General features: G+C 42.6%; 1 protein-coding gene across 1 annotated transcript in view; it reads left to right on the top strand.

Annotated features, from left to right (window-relative positions):
• Positions 1-14250, top strand: part of MYO5A (myosin VA) — a 101721-nt gene that overhangs the window by 48951 nt on the left and 38520 nt on the right. The window contains exons 9-15 of the mRNA XM_061347424.1: positions 241-347; positions 2695-2960; positions 3524-3605; positions 6103-6243; positions 7006-7131; positions 9309-9392; positions 12871-13032. Coding sequence (XP_061203408.1) covers positions 241-347; positions 2695-2960; positions 3524-3605; positions 6103-6243; positions 7006-7131; positions 9309-9392; positions 12871-13032 — 968 coding nt within the window. The remainder of the gene's footprint in view (positions 1-240; positions 348-2694; positions 2961-3523; positions 3606-6102; positions 6244-7005; positions 7132-9308; positions 9393-12870; positions 13033-14250) is intronic.

The raw sequence follows: 14250 nt of genomic DNA, 5'->3' as shown, positions 1-14250 counted from the left end.
TTTGTTTAAACGGGGGTTTTTGGGGTGCAGAGGGGAGGGGGTGTTTTGGGAAGGTTTTTTGTATCTGTTTGTAAAATGTTTTTAATAGCAGTGGAGCCAGGCAGTACTGTCCAGTGTCGAAGCCTCTGAAAAAAACATAGTGGTCACTGATTTTTTTTGTTGATAAAATCTTTGAGCAACTGCACGTTGTGGTTCTGGATTTCTCTCTCTATTCAAAACATTTTGTTCATCATTTTTCAGGCATTAGTGATTCTTACCAGATGGGGATTTTTCGAATCCTTGCTGGCATCCTTCACTTGGGCAACGTGGAGTTTGCGTCTCGGGATTCTGACAGCTGTGTTATTCCTGTGAGTAGTAGATGAGCTGAAAGGGTATAGTTTCTACTCTGACACTTGTGCCTTCTGCTTGTTTGCAGGGACCTCTTCTGAAAGAGGAACAATATAAAACCACAAGCAATGTGTTTATTTCTATTTGTTACTATTTTCACAGTTCTTTTTGCGGATGGATTCAACTCTTCTCAGTTTAGAGGCTTTAGACAGTTCTCACTGTATTATAGCAGTGGCGGCCTTAATTTTGTTTCAAAACTGTGATCGATCTGACCTAAAAAAGACAGGATAGCTTTGAAGTCCCAGGCAGGTGTCTAGATCTTTATATTCCTACATGAGTGCATTTCCTGCCCACAGTAAATGCTTAGCAGGATGTTTCACAAAGTCCAAAGGATACCTATCCAGACATAAGCATGGGCTATACAGGTGCAATTCATGTGGCTCATCTAAGTGTTGTGGGTTATCAGTCCTTGTTTACCTTTGTGGAGGTCAGCAATGAGGACTGCATAATCTGATCTGGAAAAAAGCCTCCTCATTCAGTGGCTTCTTACTGAAGGCTGTGTTCTGGGGATGAGAAGCAAAAAAGATCTGGCTTGTCACTCCTCTCTTCCTTGGATTCACAAGTGACCAGTTTCTCCTTTTGCCTTTCCTTGAATGTCCACTGCTGGACTACACAGCCTTCATCTTTCTCTCTCTTCAAACAGTAGCAACAGTTGCAGGGTTTTGTCCTCATTTTACGATCAGTTGCTTTCTCAAGAGCCTGCAGTAGCAGTTTCCTGAGACGACAGGCCACAGACTATCAGTGTTCCTCTGACACTGTCTGCCCATGGGGTCTAATGAATAACCGCTGTGAAACTGCAGCGGTAGTCTGGCTCTTTGGTGTGTCTTAAAGAGGTTTTCACTACAAAGAAAGCATCATTTAATGATCACAAGTAGAAAGTTGATGAGCCCCAGGACAACATGAGCTAGCCTGTGTTGTAATGAGTATCTCCAATGCAGGAATCCCACTGAATGAGCTAGTACAAAGCTGCAAGTTCCTGTGCAATCCTATCCTGAGGTGGTAAACATCTAGCAGGTGGCAGTGAATGTCTGCTCAATGGCATCTGCTACCTGAGCCAAGCTGTTCTCTGGCAATAGCCATGCCACTGCAGAGTTCTGTTGCCATGCAGACAGGTCTGCTTCAGAAGTGCTGGTATGGTGCTTCAGGGAGCTCACCGGTGGGCTCCACGTAGTGCTTTGTGAATGAATCTGTTTAATGCCAGTTTGAGTAACCCTAATGTGACACTCTTTTGTGCAGTGTTCATTATTATTATTACCTTATTGTCTTCTGAGCCAGTTCAAGTGGTATGGCTAAACTGAAAGAAAGCATGCTCAGTTAATTGGATTTTGGAGGTGTAACAGCACTACCATGGGATCTGTATGCTATAAGGACTGGAAGAAGCCCCAGAGAAGTCAGGACATGGAAACAGAAAGATAAAGCTGATGTACCCTGAAGCTATTGGGCATGTAGTAACAGTCCCCTGTAACCTGTCTTTGTCAAGATGCTGCTTGTCAGTTTGCTGTTGAGCCACGGAGTGCAAAATGAACGTGATGAGGAAGTAGTATAAGGGGAGTTCCTTATGAGGAAAGACCTGTCTGTCCTATTTGATTTCTATGTATCGGTTTGCCTGTTAGTCACAAGATGTAGTATCTTAACTCATTGAGTGATAAATGCCTTGCACTGCCTTGCTAATTGATTTTGCCTGGTTAAACAGAGGTCAGTTTTTTCACTTGTACAGTCCAGTCTGAGAGTTAGAGAACATAATTTGTGTGCTCCAATCTCTTAATGTTTGTCACCAGAATTCACTGAGGAAATACTGTGTTAAATACTGAGACCGGAGCACCGAAGTCCTCCCACACTTAATCCTCTTTGATCTTGGCTTGGGCTGTCATGCCCCATTATTGCCCATCACTTTGTGCCCTTCTGTGAGTGTATATAAGCAGATGAGAGCACCACTCAGGAGCTGTAGTCCAGTCTGTCCCCAGCACACAGCTGATGTCCTCTGCATTTCTCTAGCTTCTTCATTCAAAACTGAGGCAGTTACAAGAGTTCAAAATACGAAGGCCATCCCTGTGAAACTAGGTGGTTCATGTTTGTGAAGGTTGCAGGTTCCCTGTGTGGGGCTTTTTGGTGAACACAAGTATAGTAAAATGCATTTGGGGAAACTGAATCACTAATTTACTGCAGTGATGTGAATGTGGTGAGTGGGCAGAAAGCTTGGTGCTGTTGCTGCTTATTGTTGAATCACTGCAGGCAGTTCTGATTGCATGATGGCATGTGTGTTATTGGTGATACTGCTTCAATACCTAACCAGATTGTTTTTGTTAGCCCAAGCATGAACCCCTCACCATCTTCTGTGATCTCATGGGTGTGGAGTATGAAGAGATGGCCCACTGGCTTTGCCATAGGAAGCTTGCAACTGCCACCGAAACCTACATCAAGCCAATTTCTAAACTTCATGCCATCAATGCCAGAGATGCACTTGCCAAACATATCTATGCTAATCTCTTTAACTGGATTGTAGATCATGTGAACAAAGCCCTTCACGCTACTGTAAAACAGCATTCTTTCATTGGAGTGTTGGACATTTATGGGTGAGTCTTTCTGTCAGTGATATGACATCTTTTACATAATTACCTTACTGGAAAACATCTTTGTCTTTACCATGTGGTGTTGCGTGGATTACACAAAAAACCCCAAGCCCTTAGCAGCTTGCCTGTTCCAGCTGAAGGAAGTAGGTGTTTAATTTTGACATGCTAACGAAGATCTTTGTCTTGGCTTTCATGTTTGACATTTATAGTGGGATTTCAGATTTTTGCTGTTGGTAGTTCCTTTATGTATTGCAATGGGGAAGCTTACAAGGAAACAGCAATCTCCTGGTTCCTCCAGGTGGCAGTTCTAGAGAGGACAAAGATAACATGCTCTCCAAGAGCATCAGTGCTTTCCCTGCGTTCCTCATCCCTGCCTAAAGAGGCAGCATCACTGAATTGCCCATGTACTGGATTTTGCCATTTCCCTGTGTGTGTTGTTGCTTAACTGCAGTTTGTGTCTGGAATAATGCAGTGAATTTGACTAGAGGGAGGGAATTTAAAATTATGCAGTCATTTAATTTGTCTTTTTCACTGCACTAGTAATTTTGAGTATCTGCATATTTTAGATTTGAGACATTCGAAATCAACAGCTTTGAACAGTTCTGTATCAACTATGCCAATGAAAAACTGCAGCAGCAGTTCAATATGGTAAGTAGGAAATGGCTGGCATTTCCTCTTCCCTTTCCCCTCACCCAAGCCCATTCTGCTAATTGGGTCCCCAGTGGTTACAATGAATTCCTTCAGTCTATTAACCAGCTGTCCTGGCCGTGGGCTTTGGGGGATGGAGAGAGATCGACTATCTCCTAGAAATAGATTTTATGACTAACTGCTGCTCTGGGAGTATTTGAAATTCCAATCACACTAACAATTATAAGACACAAGCAGTGCTTGGCAATTAAGCCCTGAGATTGCCTGTCAATGAGAGCACCATGTGGATGAAGTTGGAGTTAGCAGTGTCTCTGTCACCTCCAGCAAGAGCCAGTGCACCGGCAGCAGAGAGCAGGGCTCCGCTGCTGGAAGTCTGCCACTCGTGCTGCCTCTCCTGGAGTTGTTTTTTGAGGGTTTTCAGCCACGAGCTGGCGACTGACGTGTGCAGGAGGCGCCTCTTCGCCTCCTCCGGAGAGATCACGATTCATTCTCTCTCCTCAGCCCTGTGACGTTTGTAATTACATATCTTACCTGCATAACGATGAGGCAAGTTATTTATGTCAGGTCTGTTGCTAGGCTGTGCTGCAGTGCCGGAGTAGCTTGGAACTCTCTTTATGAGCATACTTCCATGGCAGTGTGTGCTCGCAGGACCTGATTCCCTCATGCCGTTGTTCATCCTGGTGTTAGGGATGTGTGTCAAGGAGTAGGCTGGGTGCTGGAGCAGGGTCTGGGCTATCCAGATCCCAGCGTGCACTCTCCATGCAATGGCTGGCTTCAGTTCTGTAAGCAGGATGTCGTAGGTGCTAAGTGCAAGGTACCTTGGAGTTTTCTCAGCTCTATGGCAAAAATCTGGTCACTGTCCAAATTGTAAGGGTTCAGTCCTTTAGTGAAGATCATTATCTCCATGTTCCCTTCCCTCTCACACTGTTGCATGTGCCTCATGAAGGATGGGGCAACAGGGCTTTTGTGTTGATGCCCCACCAAGCTACCAAACCCAGTGGCAGTGAGCACGGACCTATTGGGCTGCTGTGCAGGTACATGGGGTGGAAGTTGTTTTAAACTAAAGCTCTGTGTCTGATGGCAGGCAGCAAACTTTCAAGTGCTGCCTGGGGTGGCCTGAGCCCAGCTGAGGGCAGGCTGCTCAGGGACTGCCCAGCCACCAGTCGTGCCTCCACAGCCTTCCTGGCCACCCTTCCCCTGCCTCACCACACACAGCCATAAGGAAAAATGGATCTGAAGACATTTTTCACCACGTAATTGCTAATTCCTTTACAGTGAAGAAATGGTTTTATGTTTTCTGTCAGGACTTGGGTATGATTCATCAGCGAAACACTACCTTTGGCTTTCCAGTCAGGAATTAACTTGGCATGTAACTCAGCCATTAAGCACTGGGGTGGGAATGGCTCCCGCGGGCGCTGTTAAGGAGCACTGCTTTGGAAAGGATGGTGTTAAGCTAATGAAATAAAAGGGAGAAACTGCTTTGTCAGGGTAGTTCTCTGCTGTCTGCGAGGCATTTGTGGGCTTGTGCACCGAGCTCAAGGCAGCCGAGGCCAGCTCCATGAATCCTGGTGTTTAAGGTGGGCCCTGAACCCACAGCATGGCTCTTTGCTGCTTGGTGGGGTATGCTCTGAGCTCTGTTCTGCCTGCTGGAGGAGTTAGTGTGCTTTAAAATTCAAATGGGAGGTAAAACATCATTTAAAATAACTGGAGTCAGCAGTCTTTTTGTGTTTAAAAAGAGTGCCTGTGCTCTTTTAAGACCACAGTTTGCCTGTTTAGTATCTTCTTACCTTCTCGTTTCCTGAAGTTTTAATTCATCCATGCACATTTCATTACAGCTGTGCAGGTTTTTTGTGATAATATTTTGGAATAAGTATAAAACTACATTGTGATTGATCTTTGCACCAGGTAAATCTTGCACAGAATTTTGCTTGAAGGATTTCTTGTGCTAATACTCCTAGAGTCACTCTCGCAGGGTTTTGCTGAAGAGTATATTTTAGTGCGGTATGTCAGCCATTTAAGAGAAAATGGAGCTCTGTTCTTTTACAAGGAAATGCAGAAGTATTTATAGTGAAGTTTTGCTTGAAATAGAGCAGTATTCATAACTTCAGAAATCATAAATGCACAGCACATCCTGCTTTATAAGTTGCTGTTCCTTCACTGAAGGCTTTTTCTGGGGTTTGTGCTGTTTTGTTTTGTTTTTTTTTTTAATAAAGCAGTTTATAATAATTGTGGAGCAATGCAGTGGAAAGATAAGAGAAAACAGACTTTATTTGCAAAGAGTATAGATGAGTGCTGCTTTAATTTAGTCTGTTGTTTTTAGGCCAGGAAAAAAGGTTAATTTATTTTTCATACGCTTACTTGTTAAAGGGTTTATTCAGTTGAACCAGTGTGTTACTTGACAGCCTGGATTAATGTGTCAAGATGAATTCAAGTGAGAGTTCGATATATTTATTCTGCATGTTATTTCACAGAAAACTGTTTTCTTTTCGCCCTGTAGCATGTCTTTAAGCTAGAACAAGAAGAATATATGAAGGAACAAATACCATGGACCTTGATTGATTTCTACGACAATCAGCCTTGCATCAACCTCATAGAGGCCAAAATGGGAATTCTGGATCTGTTGGATGAGGAGTGTAAGGTGTGTGTACACGGGCTTTCACAGAGAAAGAGGTCATCAGCTGTCCTGCTTGTGGGGCCTCACAGGGAAAAGTCATCTGTATACAGCCATCATTTTGACACTCTGCTGTTGAAAGGATTTGGAGAACAAACAAACAGAATTGGCAATTACTGGAGGAGAAAAAATGGTTTTACTCTTTTTTTTTTCCTCTCCTTTCCATCGTGTATCTGGATTTGGATCTCTGACCGACCTTTGATTTGACTCTGGCAACTCTCCCTTTCCCAAGTCTTTGTTCCTGTCAGATTTCTCCAAATCACCTCTCACTTGATGTCTCACCTTTGTCTTTTATCTTTGTTGTAATTATGCTAAGCCATGTACGGGGGATGGCGCGTGGTGTCTGCTTCAGTGGAAACCTAGCTGAGGGTCCTTGTATATCAGAGAGCATTACAAGAAATCTCTGCATGTGGTGGATGAGTTCTGACCCACTAAGATGCTGTTCAGTCAGATATAACATACCTCTTGGATCCCTGCCCTCAAGTGTGTGACACTGGAAGCAATCTTAGTGTCTAGTGTGTCACATAGCCACTACACCAACTGCTGGCTACTTCAGTCCAGAGTGGTAGAAAGGCAAGTGCATAGCTGGTTAGTGGCTTCCGTGCTGGAAATCCAAGGAGCTGGGAGTTTGAAAGCAAACCACTAAGCGTTGTCTCACAGTTTCTTAGTTTCTTTTGCGACTGCAAAGTTTTGAAGACATTTTAAATGGCTGTGTGTTCTCTTCCATAGATGCCAAAAGGCTCAGATGACACTTGGGCCCAGAAACTGTACAATACTCATTTGAATAAATGTGCCCTCTTTGAAAAACCACGTATGTCAAATAAGGCTTTTATCATCAAGCACTTCGCTGACAAGGTGAGGACTTGCTGAGTAGTGCAAGGGGGGGGGATGCTGGGGTGGGTGGCTGTTGCTGGCAGCAACTGGACAGCGGCATCCCTGGCTCTGCTCAGCCTTTTGCAGAATGTGTGCCTGCCTGTACACCCGATCGGGAGAAGAAACTTGACCTGGGAGCTTGTGCAGAGCCAGGAACACAAACAAGAGCTCCTGACTCCTGTCACATGCTATAACCATGAACCATCCTTTTTCAAAACATGACAGTCTGGGTATTTGCAATTCACAGCATAATTGTATCCATTCCACTTATGCTATAGAAATACACAAAGCATTTGTGTATTTTTATATATATCTCACTGCAGTTTTAGCTAAAGAACAATGAAATTACATGGTTTTGCTTCCACTTTAATGTAAAAACAGGAAAGAGGCTAACACACCCTTCTTATCGCTGGAGCATCGTGCTGCTGCCACCCTTGCCTCTGCTGGTCAGTGAACAGCTACTTCTAGGAAGCCAGGGGAGGTGTACCTCTGTGGAGTGCATGCATGTACAGCTGCACAGGGCATCATCAAACTGAGCAACTCCTCAGGTTGAAATACAATTTAAAATCCTGTTTAGTTGTCCTGTTAAACAAAGAAGCTGCCTCAGAATGTTACCAGCTTTGCTAAGAAAAAGTTTGGAAAACTCAGGGATTCTTATCAGTAGGTCTCTACATGGTGACATGGGGGTTTGGAAGCCTTTATTGGCCAACCCTTGATTTTTCCCAGGTTCTGGAATTCGTGCATAGGAGAGGGATCCTGTTCTTGTTGTGTCTAGTGTCACCTTAATGAAAACAGCAAGAACATCTCTGTAACTGTTTGTTTTCATGAGTTCTCTTTTATTTGGTGGATGAGAGAACAAGAAGGATTTAATAGTATTTCATATATTGTTCATTAGGCTAAACTCTGGTATTTGAAAACAAGGCTTTCCTGTTCCTAGTTTGAGCAGTGAGGGCCAAGTAAAGCTAGAAGTAGCTCCAAGCAGGTGTTGACTAATCTCTAAGCTCTAATGGGCTGTCTGTGCTAAGCTTTTTATGCTTTTCCTGTGTGCTTACGTAAATGCATACAGACATCTTGAAGGAAAAAACAAAGCTGTAGCTGGTAGGTTGGCATCCACTGAGCCTTGATGGTGTCTTCTCTGGGAGAAGGCAGATTCTGCTGCCCTCTCGTGGCATTATTTCCCACAGTAAGAACATTAACGCTATGTTCAGAGTGGGATTTAGCTGTGGAAAGACCGTGGGAGATCCGCTGCCTTCCCCTGCCAGGAATTGTTTGAAATGGTTTGCACCTCAGGGTATATTGTCACTGTGTGAGCACTGATAAATGGCTGTACTGAAAGAGGGGCTGCTGATGCTGTCAGTCTGCTCTGAAGACCAAAATTGCTGTCAGGGTCAGCTCATGTGTTTTATAGTGTGCACTTCTGCTGATACGAGATTGAAGACTGAGCGTGAGGCACTTCATGAGGGTTAGTGTACTTAATTAATAGAGAATTCTGAGGTATAGACTTGTGACAATAGTTTTTGGTTTCTGTTCAGCCTGGAATTAGGACAGTGAAATAAATACCAGGTTTTTATCTGAAGCTCTGGCTGTTCTTTGGTTCAGGAGACTCCATGGCCTTGTGATAGAGGATTGTTATCTATTGTCATAACACTCAGGCTTTTTTATTGCTTCTGGCAAAAATAGCCTTTCTGAGTACAAATGAGGCATTTTCATAATAAGCTGCAGGCAGATCCACGTGCTGCCTCTTAGCTAACGAGGTGAGATACTTTGTTCTCGGTTGCATCTGGATTTCACACAGTTTTGCAGCCTTGATAACTTCAGTGAAGGAGATGCTCGAGACACAGTTTGAGTCCTCACCTTTACAGTAACCGTTCAATCATGCTGTCTTACCAAAAGCATCTCTCAGCAGTGAAATATATACAGTATAATGCAGTAACAGTATTTATCTCTATATCTTTTAATGTTCTACTTTTTACTGGAAAACAATCTCCTTGAAGAAAATCTGTATTTAACAACGATGCACTTGGGGGCTGGTATTTATAACAGCCACAAGAATTATCTTTGTTAAACGTGAATGTTGTAACTGGTGAATTCCATGCAAAATTTTCTTATTAAATACTTTTAATACTTACTTTTTTTTTTTGTAAAATGATGGATTTCAGGTGGAATATCAGTGCGAAGGCTTTTTGGAAAAGAATAAAGACACAGTTTATGAAGAACAAATTAAGGTTCTAAAATCAAGTAAGGTTAGTATAAGCATTTTTTTGCCTTCTTTTGCAGTTACAAATCCTTGAACTAAGGGTCATATAAAATCCCTTATAAACCTAATAAACCTTTCCCCATGGTATCAGATCAAGTGAAATTGAACATGGTTTGTATTTTACTTGAATATCTGTATGAGTTTAGAAAATGCTGTAGCTTCATATTCTCCATGTAAAATCAGTCTATATTTAGCCACTGGTTTCACTGTTTGGGATGGGGGGGTGGTTGGTTTGGGTTTATTTTTGTTTGGGCGAGGATTTTTGGTGTTTTGGGGGGTGATTATTTTGGTGGTTGGTTTTTGGCATTTTGGGTTGTTTTTTTACTTTTCACAAAACCTTGCTATATTTTCTGTTAAGGCATCAAGGACTAATATACTATAATAGTATAAGAAGGCTTAACAGTTAAGCCTTAATTTTGTAATATGAAGACAGAAGCTCCTTACTTAATGTCCTGACAATTGAGCAGAAAATTTCTGGAGGAGAAACAAGTTTTGTTCCAGAAGCAAAGTGAGAGAGGAATGAAATGTATAGACCCTAAGGACACAAACCAGAATTTGTGGAGTCTTGCATTCTTCACGTCTATGAAGGGAAGATAACATCTGAATAGAAACATACTGCATGAAGCAGTGTTACAGAGCAGACCTTCGGTAGTGTTGTCTGCTTTTCTTAATGGCAGAAATGCTAGTTGTGCTCTTCTGAAATGTAAAGGCAATTAACTTGACATTGTACTGTGATGGCTGTTGGGAATTTGCTGGCTGTAATGGCCCAGGAAGCTGGGTATGAAGGACAGGCTGTTTAAAATTATTCTATTCCATCAGGAAAGCCAGCACTTTCCTCTTTGCTTCTATTATGAGCAATATATGAAGCTAAATGATTAAGACATAATGAAAAAACACGTCAAAATTTCCACAGAGAAAAGTGTTGTTGTGGTTTGACTGCAGTCACTTGCTGGTAGGGGAGGTGGGTGGCATCCTTGGGATGCTGGCAGGGAGGTGCAGCAGTGCTATGGGCATGTAGGCAGTGAGTAAGGTACAATGGGGACATAGCTGCCATAAGAGCATGGCAACAGCTTGGACAGGCTCAGTAGGCTGGGTCCGTTCGGTTTAAACACTAAGAAACAACATGGTTTTCCCCAGTGGTAAATTTTACCAAAACTAGTATGAGGAAAAAAAAGAACTGTGAAGAAAATATATTTTCAACAGAAGAAAGTTTCATTTTAATTTTCCAGCAGTCCCTCTTGGTTAGTAAGTGTAGTGGAACTGCATTTCTGATTTTTGTTTCTTTTTGTTGTCGCTGTGTTTTGGGTTTGCTGTGCACATTCAACAGAAGGTAATTCTAAATTGAATGCATCATCTGTCATCCTGCCCGTGCCCACTCTCACATACAGCTTGAATCCTTCTTTCCTTTCCAAAGTGCATGACACACTCTGCTCTTGGCAAGCGCTATAGTGTTTAGCTGTTTATTTTGGCCTTCTCTATACATCTGCCTAGAAGGACCTCTTTGAACTAGTTTGGTTTCCACGCATGTATCATGAAGGGAAAACAACAGTCCTCAGCTTCTATGCTTGCTACTGGCATGTTGTTAAAATCTTCTGTCGTGGCTCTATATTGAAAGAAATGATCTGTAAGACTGTTAGCAGCATGTCTGTTCAGTTGTCGGGGAAAAAATACAGGGAAGAAATGCTTGCTTGCTTGTTTTGTACCATGTGAATTGTCTGCCCTTTGATCAGTGTTTTCCCTCTCTTTGAACACTCCCAGTGTTCTGCAAAGCAAAGAAAATTGATAAAATACTGAAAGCCAAAACCCAATGAAATCATGAATTCCCTCACCGTCTGGAAGATCTCAGCGATGCTCTCCCATTGACCTCTGCTGCAGAAGGCCGTACATTGCTCCTTCCTTCTGCATGCAGTAGCTAAGGCAGTGTCTATGAAAATGAGGCCTTTGAAATGCACTTGCCCATTTTTACAGACAGACTTCCCCAGGGTTGGAAAAAGGGAATGAGACTTAGGTACTGGTAGCTTAGAAGAGCTCATCCATCTACACTTGAGACACTAAGGATGCCTTCCCGCCCTCACCCCTGGTGTCTGAGAGCATCAGGAGTTTCCAATGAAGCATGCTGCATTCAAAGAAGTTTCTGTATGGGATGAAAAGACTTGGCTCTGTAGCTCAGATGCCTGCGCATAGTGACTCACTCCATCTGACCACAGGCAACTGAATGAGGTGGTGATGGCCTGATCATCCTGAACTCTGCTGAGTATAAGGAGACAGGCTAAATCACCCCCTAGAAATGTCATTCTTCCACCAGCTACAGAGGGTAACCTAAGGTGATGGTGCTCCTAATCTGGCACACTCAGGTGAGATAAAGCTAAGGTGCGAAACTCCTTTTTTTCTAGTCCAGGAATTTAGGATACCTTTGCAGCATTCATAGGCATTATATTATGCTGGAGTGCTATGCTGGATGCTGCTGAGGAGTGTTTGATGCCTTCTGCTAGCCCATCTGGCACAACCGCAGAGCACAAGCACCATTTTGTTGCGCAGCATGTTTCACCGGCTATCGTGCATGCTCACCGAGTGTTGTAAGGCAAAACCAATTTTTCTGTTCTTTAGGTTGTACTTAGCCCAAACACTTTCTAGTACTGAAAATTGAATGCTTCTGTTGGGAGAAAATGCACAGATGCTAGATAAAAGATTATTCACTGGCAGGTAGAGAAGTTCAGATTTTCTTACTCTTATAATGCTTCTCACATGTTATGGTTGTCAATAGAAAGACTTGGTGGTGTTATTTTTAGTTACAAGCTACTTCAAAGCAGCTATTATATATGGGTGTATTTTGTAGCAATTAAAGAAAGGGAACTGGAAGCCCTGAGTGATATTTAGAAAGGTGTTTCAGGTTTTTCTTCCACTCCCAATAGCCTGAGAGTAGATCTTCAGTCAGATATTGGCTAGTGGTTTTCTTTTTAGTTGGTGGTTCCTCTTTTAAGTTGATTATTTCAATTTAGAGTGATAAAGCAGGAATATTCTTTGTTGCCTGCTGCATCACTCAATGTCCTAGATATTTCTCAAACACAAAGGAGTTTGAAGCACCACCGAAATATAAGAGGACCCTATTGTTTCCTTTTTAGATCAAAGCAGCCATATATAATTGCAATTGGTACTTACGAAGCTGCTGTCAGTATCTAACAGTTTCACATGGAAGCTATTGCTGGCTCTATGAAAAAAACTTAAATCAGAATTTTATCTTCGGAAGGAGACTCACTGATCAAACCCACAACATTTTTAGTATTAAATCGTGGCCCACTCACTATACTAGGAGCTTGTATGCTTTGTTGCATTTGTCCCCATGTGGAGTTCAACAAAAACTCAGTGATTGCAAAAACAGGCTGGATTCTAGCTACCTTAAGCATGAACAGGGACAATCACATTCTGGATTCTTACCCTCTGTATGTTTTCTGCTGTTACACCAGTTTAAGCTGCTACCGGAGTTGTTCCAGGATGAGGAGAAGGCCATCAGTCCCACATCAGCAACCCCTTCAGGGCGCGTGCCTTTGTCTAGAACGGCTGTCAAACCAGCCAAGGCCAGGCCAGGCCAAGCCAGCAAGGAACATAAGAAAACTGTGGGACATCAGGTGAGTTTGAAGATGCAGCTCTATTGGATAATCAATCCCTCCTTTTGTCTTTTATGTCTCAAGGTGTGCTGGTGCTTCTTGGGATACCTTGTGATTCTGAGACAAGTGCAGCTGATTATGACTGACAGTTTGGAGCAAGTAACTCTTAATTGGAAACACATTTTGGGCCACAGCATCAGGGTACAGTTCTTACTATGGTGCCAAAACCAAAACTCATGTTTTTCAAAATAGATTTAACGTGCTGGATGCTGAGAAGCTTTGAAATTCTTATACTGGGTCCTTTTGATCACTTGCCACATTTTCTGACTCAAATCAGAAGTGGGAGTTCAGTCCCCAGACAACTTGGTTCTAGTTATCAATGGGCTAAAATAAAATATCTATGTGTATGTCCTAGAATTCTATTAAAAGCATGCAGATCAGTGCTTTTCACTCGACAGATTTAACAGATGCTTTCTCAAGATGGTCACGTCCCCAGTCAGTGACAGATTGTCCCTCGGACTGTACGTAGGAGCCAAGGGGAACTTTTTTGACAGTTTAGTACTCATTTTTTATCTGTTTTCCAGCCTGCACCACTTTGCAGATAACTCTTTTTTGCTGGATAACTCTTTGTATGTTACTATTGGACAGCCTGGAATATAAACTAGCTCTGAGAGAGCACAAGTTCTTTGTATCAGGGTCTCCTGCCAGTTCTTGAGGCTGAACCAGCCACATCTCTCAAGTGTTCAGAGTTCTGATGAAATCACTAAAAATGCCTGGGCTTTGTCCACTGCCTTGGCTGGTTGTTGATCCCCCAACAAAGGTAATAGCATGGTGTCTGTGCACTGTCATGAGCTAGTCACACTGCTGAGTGAGAATCAGGGAATTCAGAGAATGTTTGATTTGGGTATTTGTAATTTCTCTATAACGTTCCCCAAGCAAGTTTTATCAAGATGTGGGTGGGAATAGGAATAGATATTTATGCAGCTATACAGAATGCCGATCTGCCTGGCCTGTGTTTGTGGTACAGGCTGCAAATTCCAGTCTGCTGCAATTCATACAAGGGAACCCCTGCCCAGTTACCTTTAATTTCTGATTTTGCAGACAGAGAGTATCTTAAAGCTTGCAAAGGCCTAACAGTTTTATTGTCAGACTGAAACTATGAGTTGAAGTGTTAGGGGTGCTCTCGTACTACTCCTATCAACCAACCACATTAATTAATAAATTTTAAAGAAAGCTAAT

The sequence above is a fragment of the Neopsephotus bourkii genome, unplaced genomic scaffold (genome assembly GCF_033783945.1).
Source record: "Neopsephotus bourkii isolate Nb327-2 ecotype Australia unplaced genomic scaffold, CSIRO-AGI_Nbou_v1 NB_318, whole genome shotgun sequence".
NCBI classification, from domain to species: domain Eukaryota; kingdom Metazoa; phylum Chordata; class Aves; order Psittaciformes; family Psittacidae; genus Neopsephotus; species Neopsephotus bourkii.
Note: the sequence above shows the minus strand (reverse complement) of the source record. Positions and strands in the feature narration are given on the sequence as shown.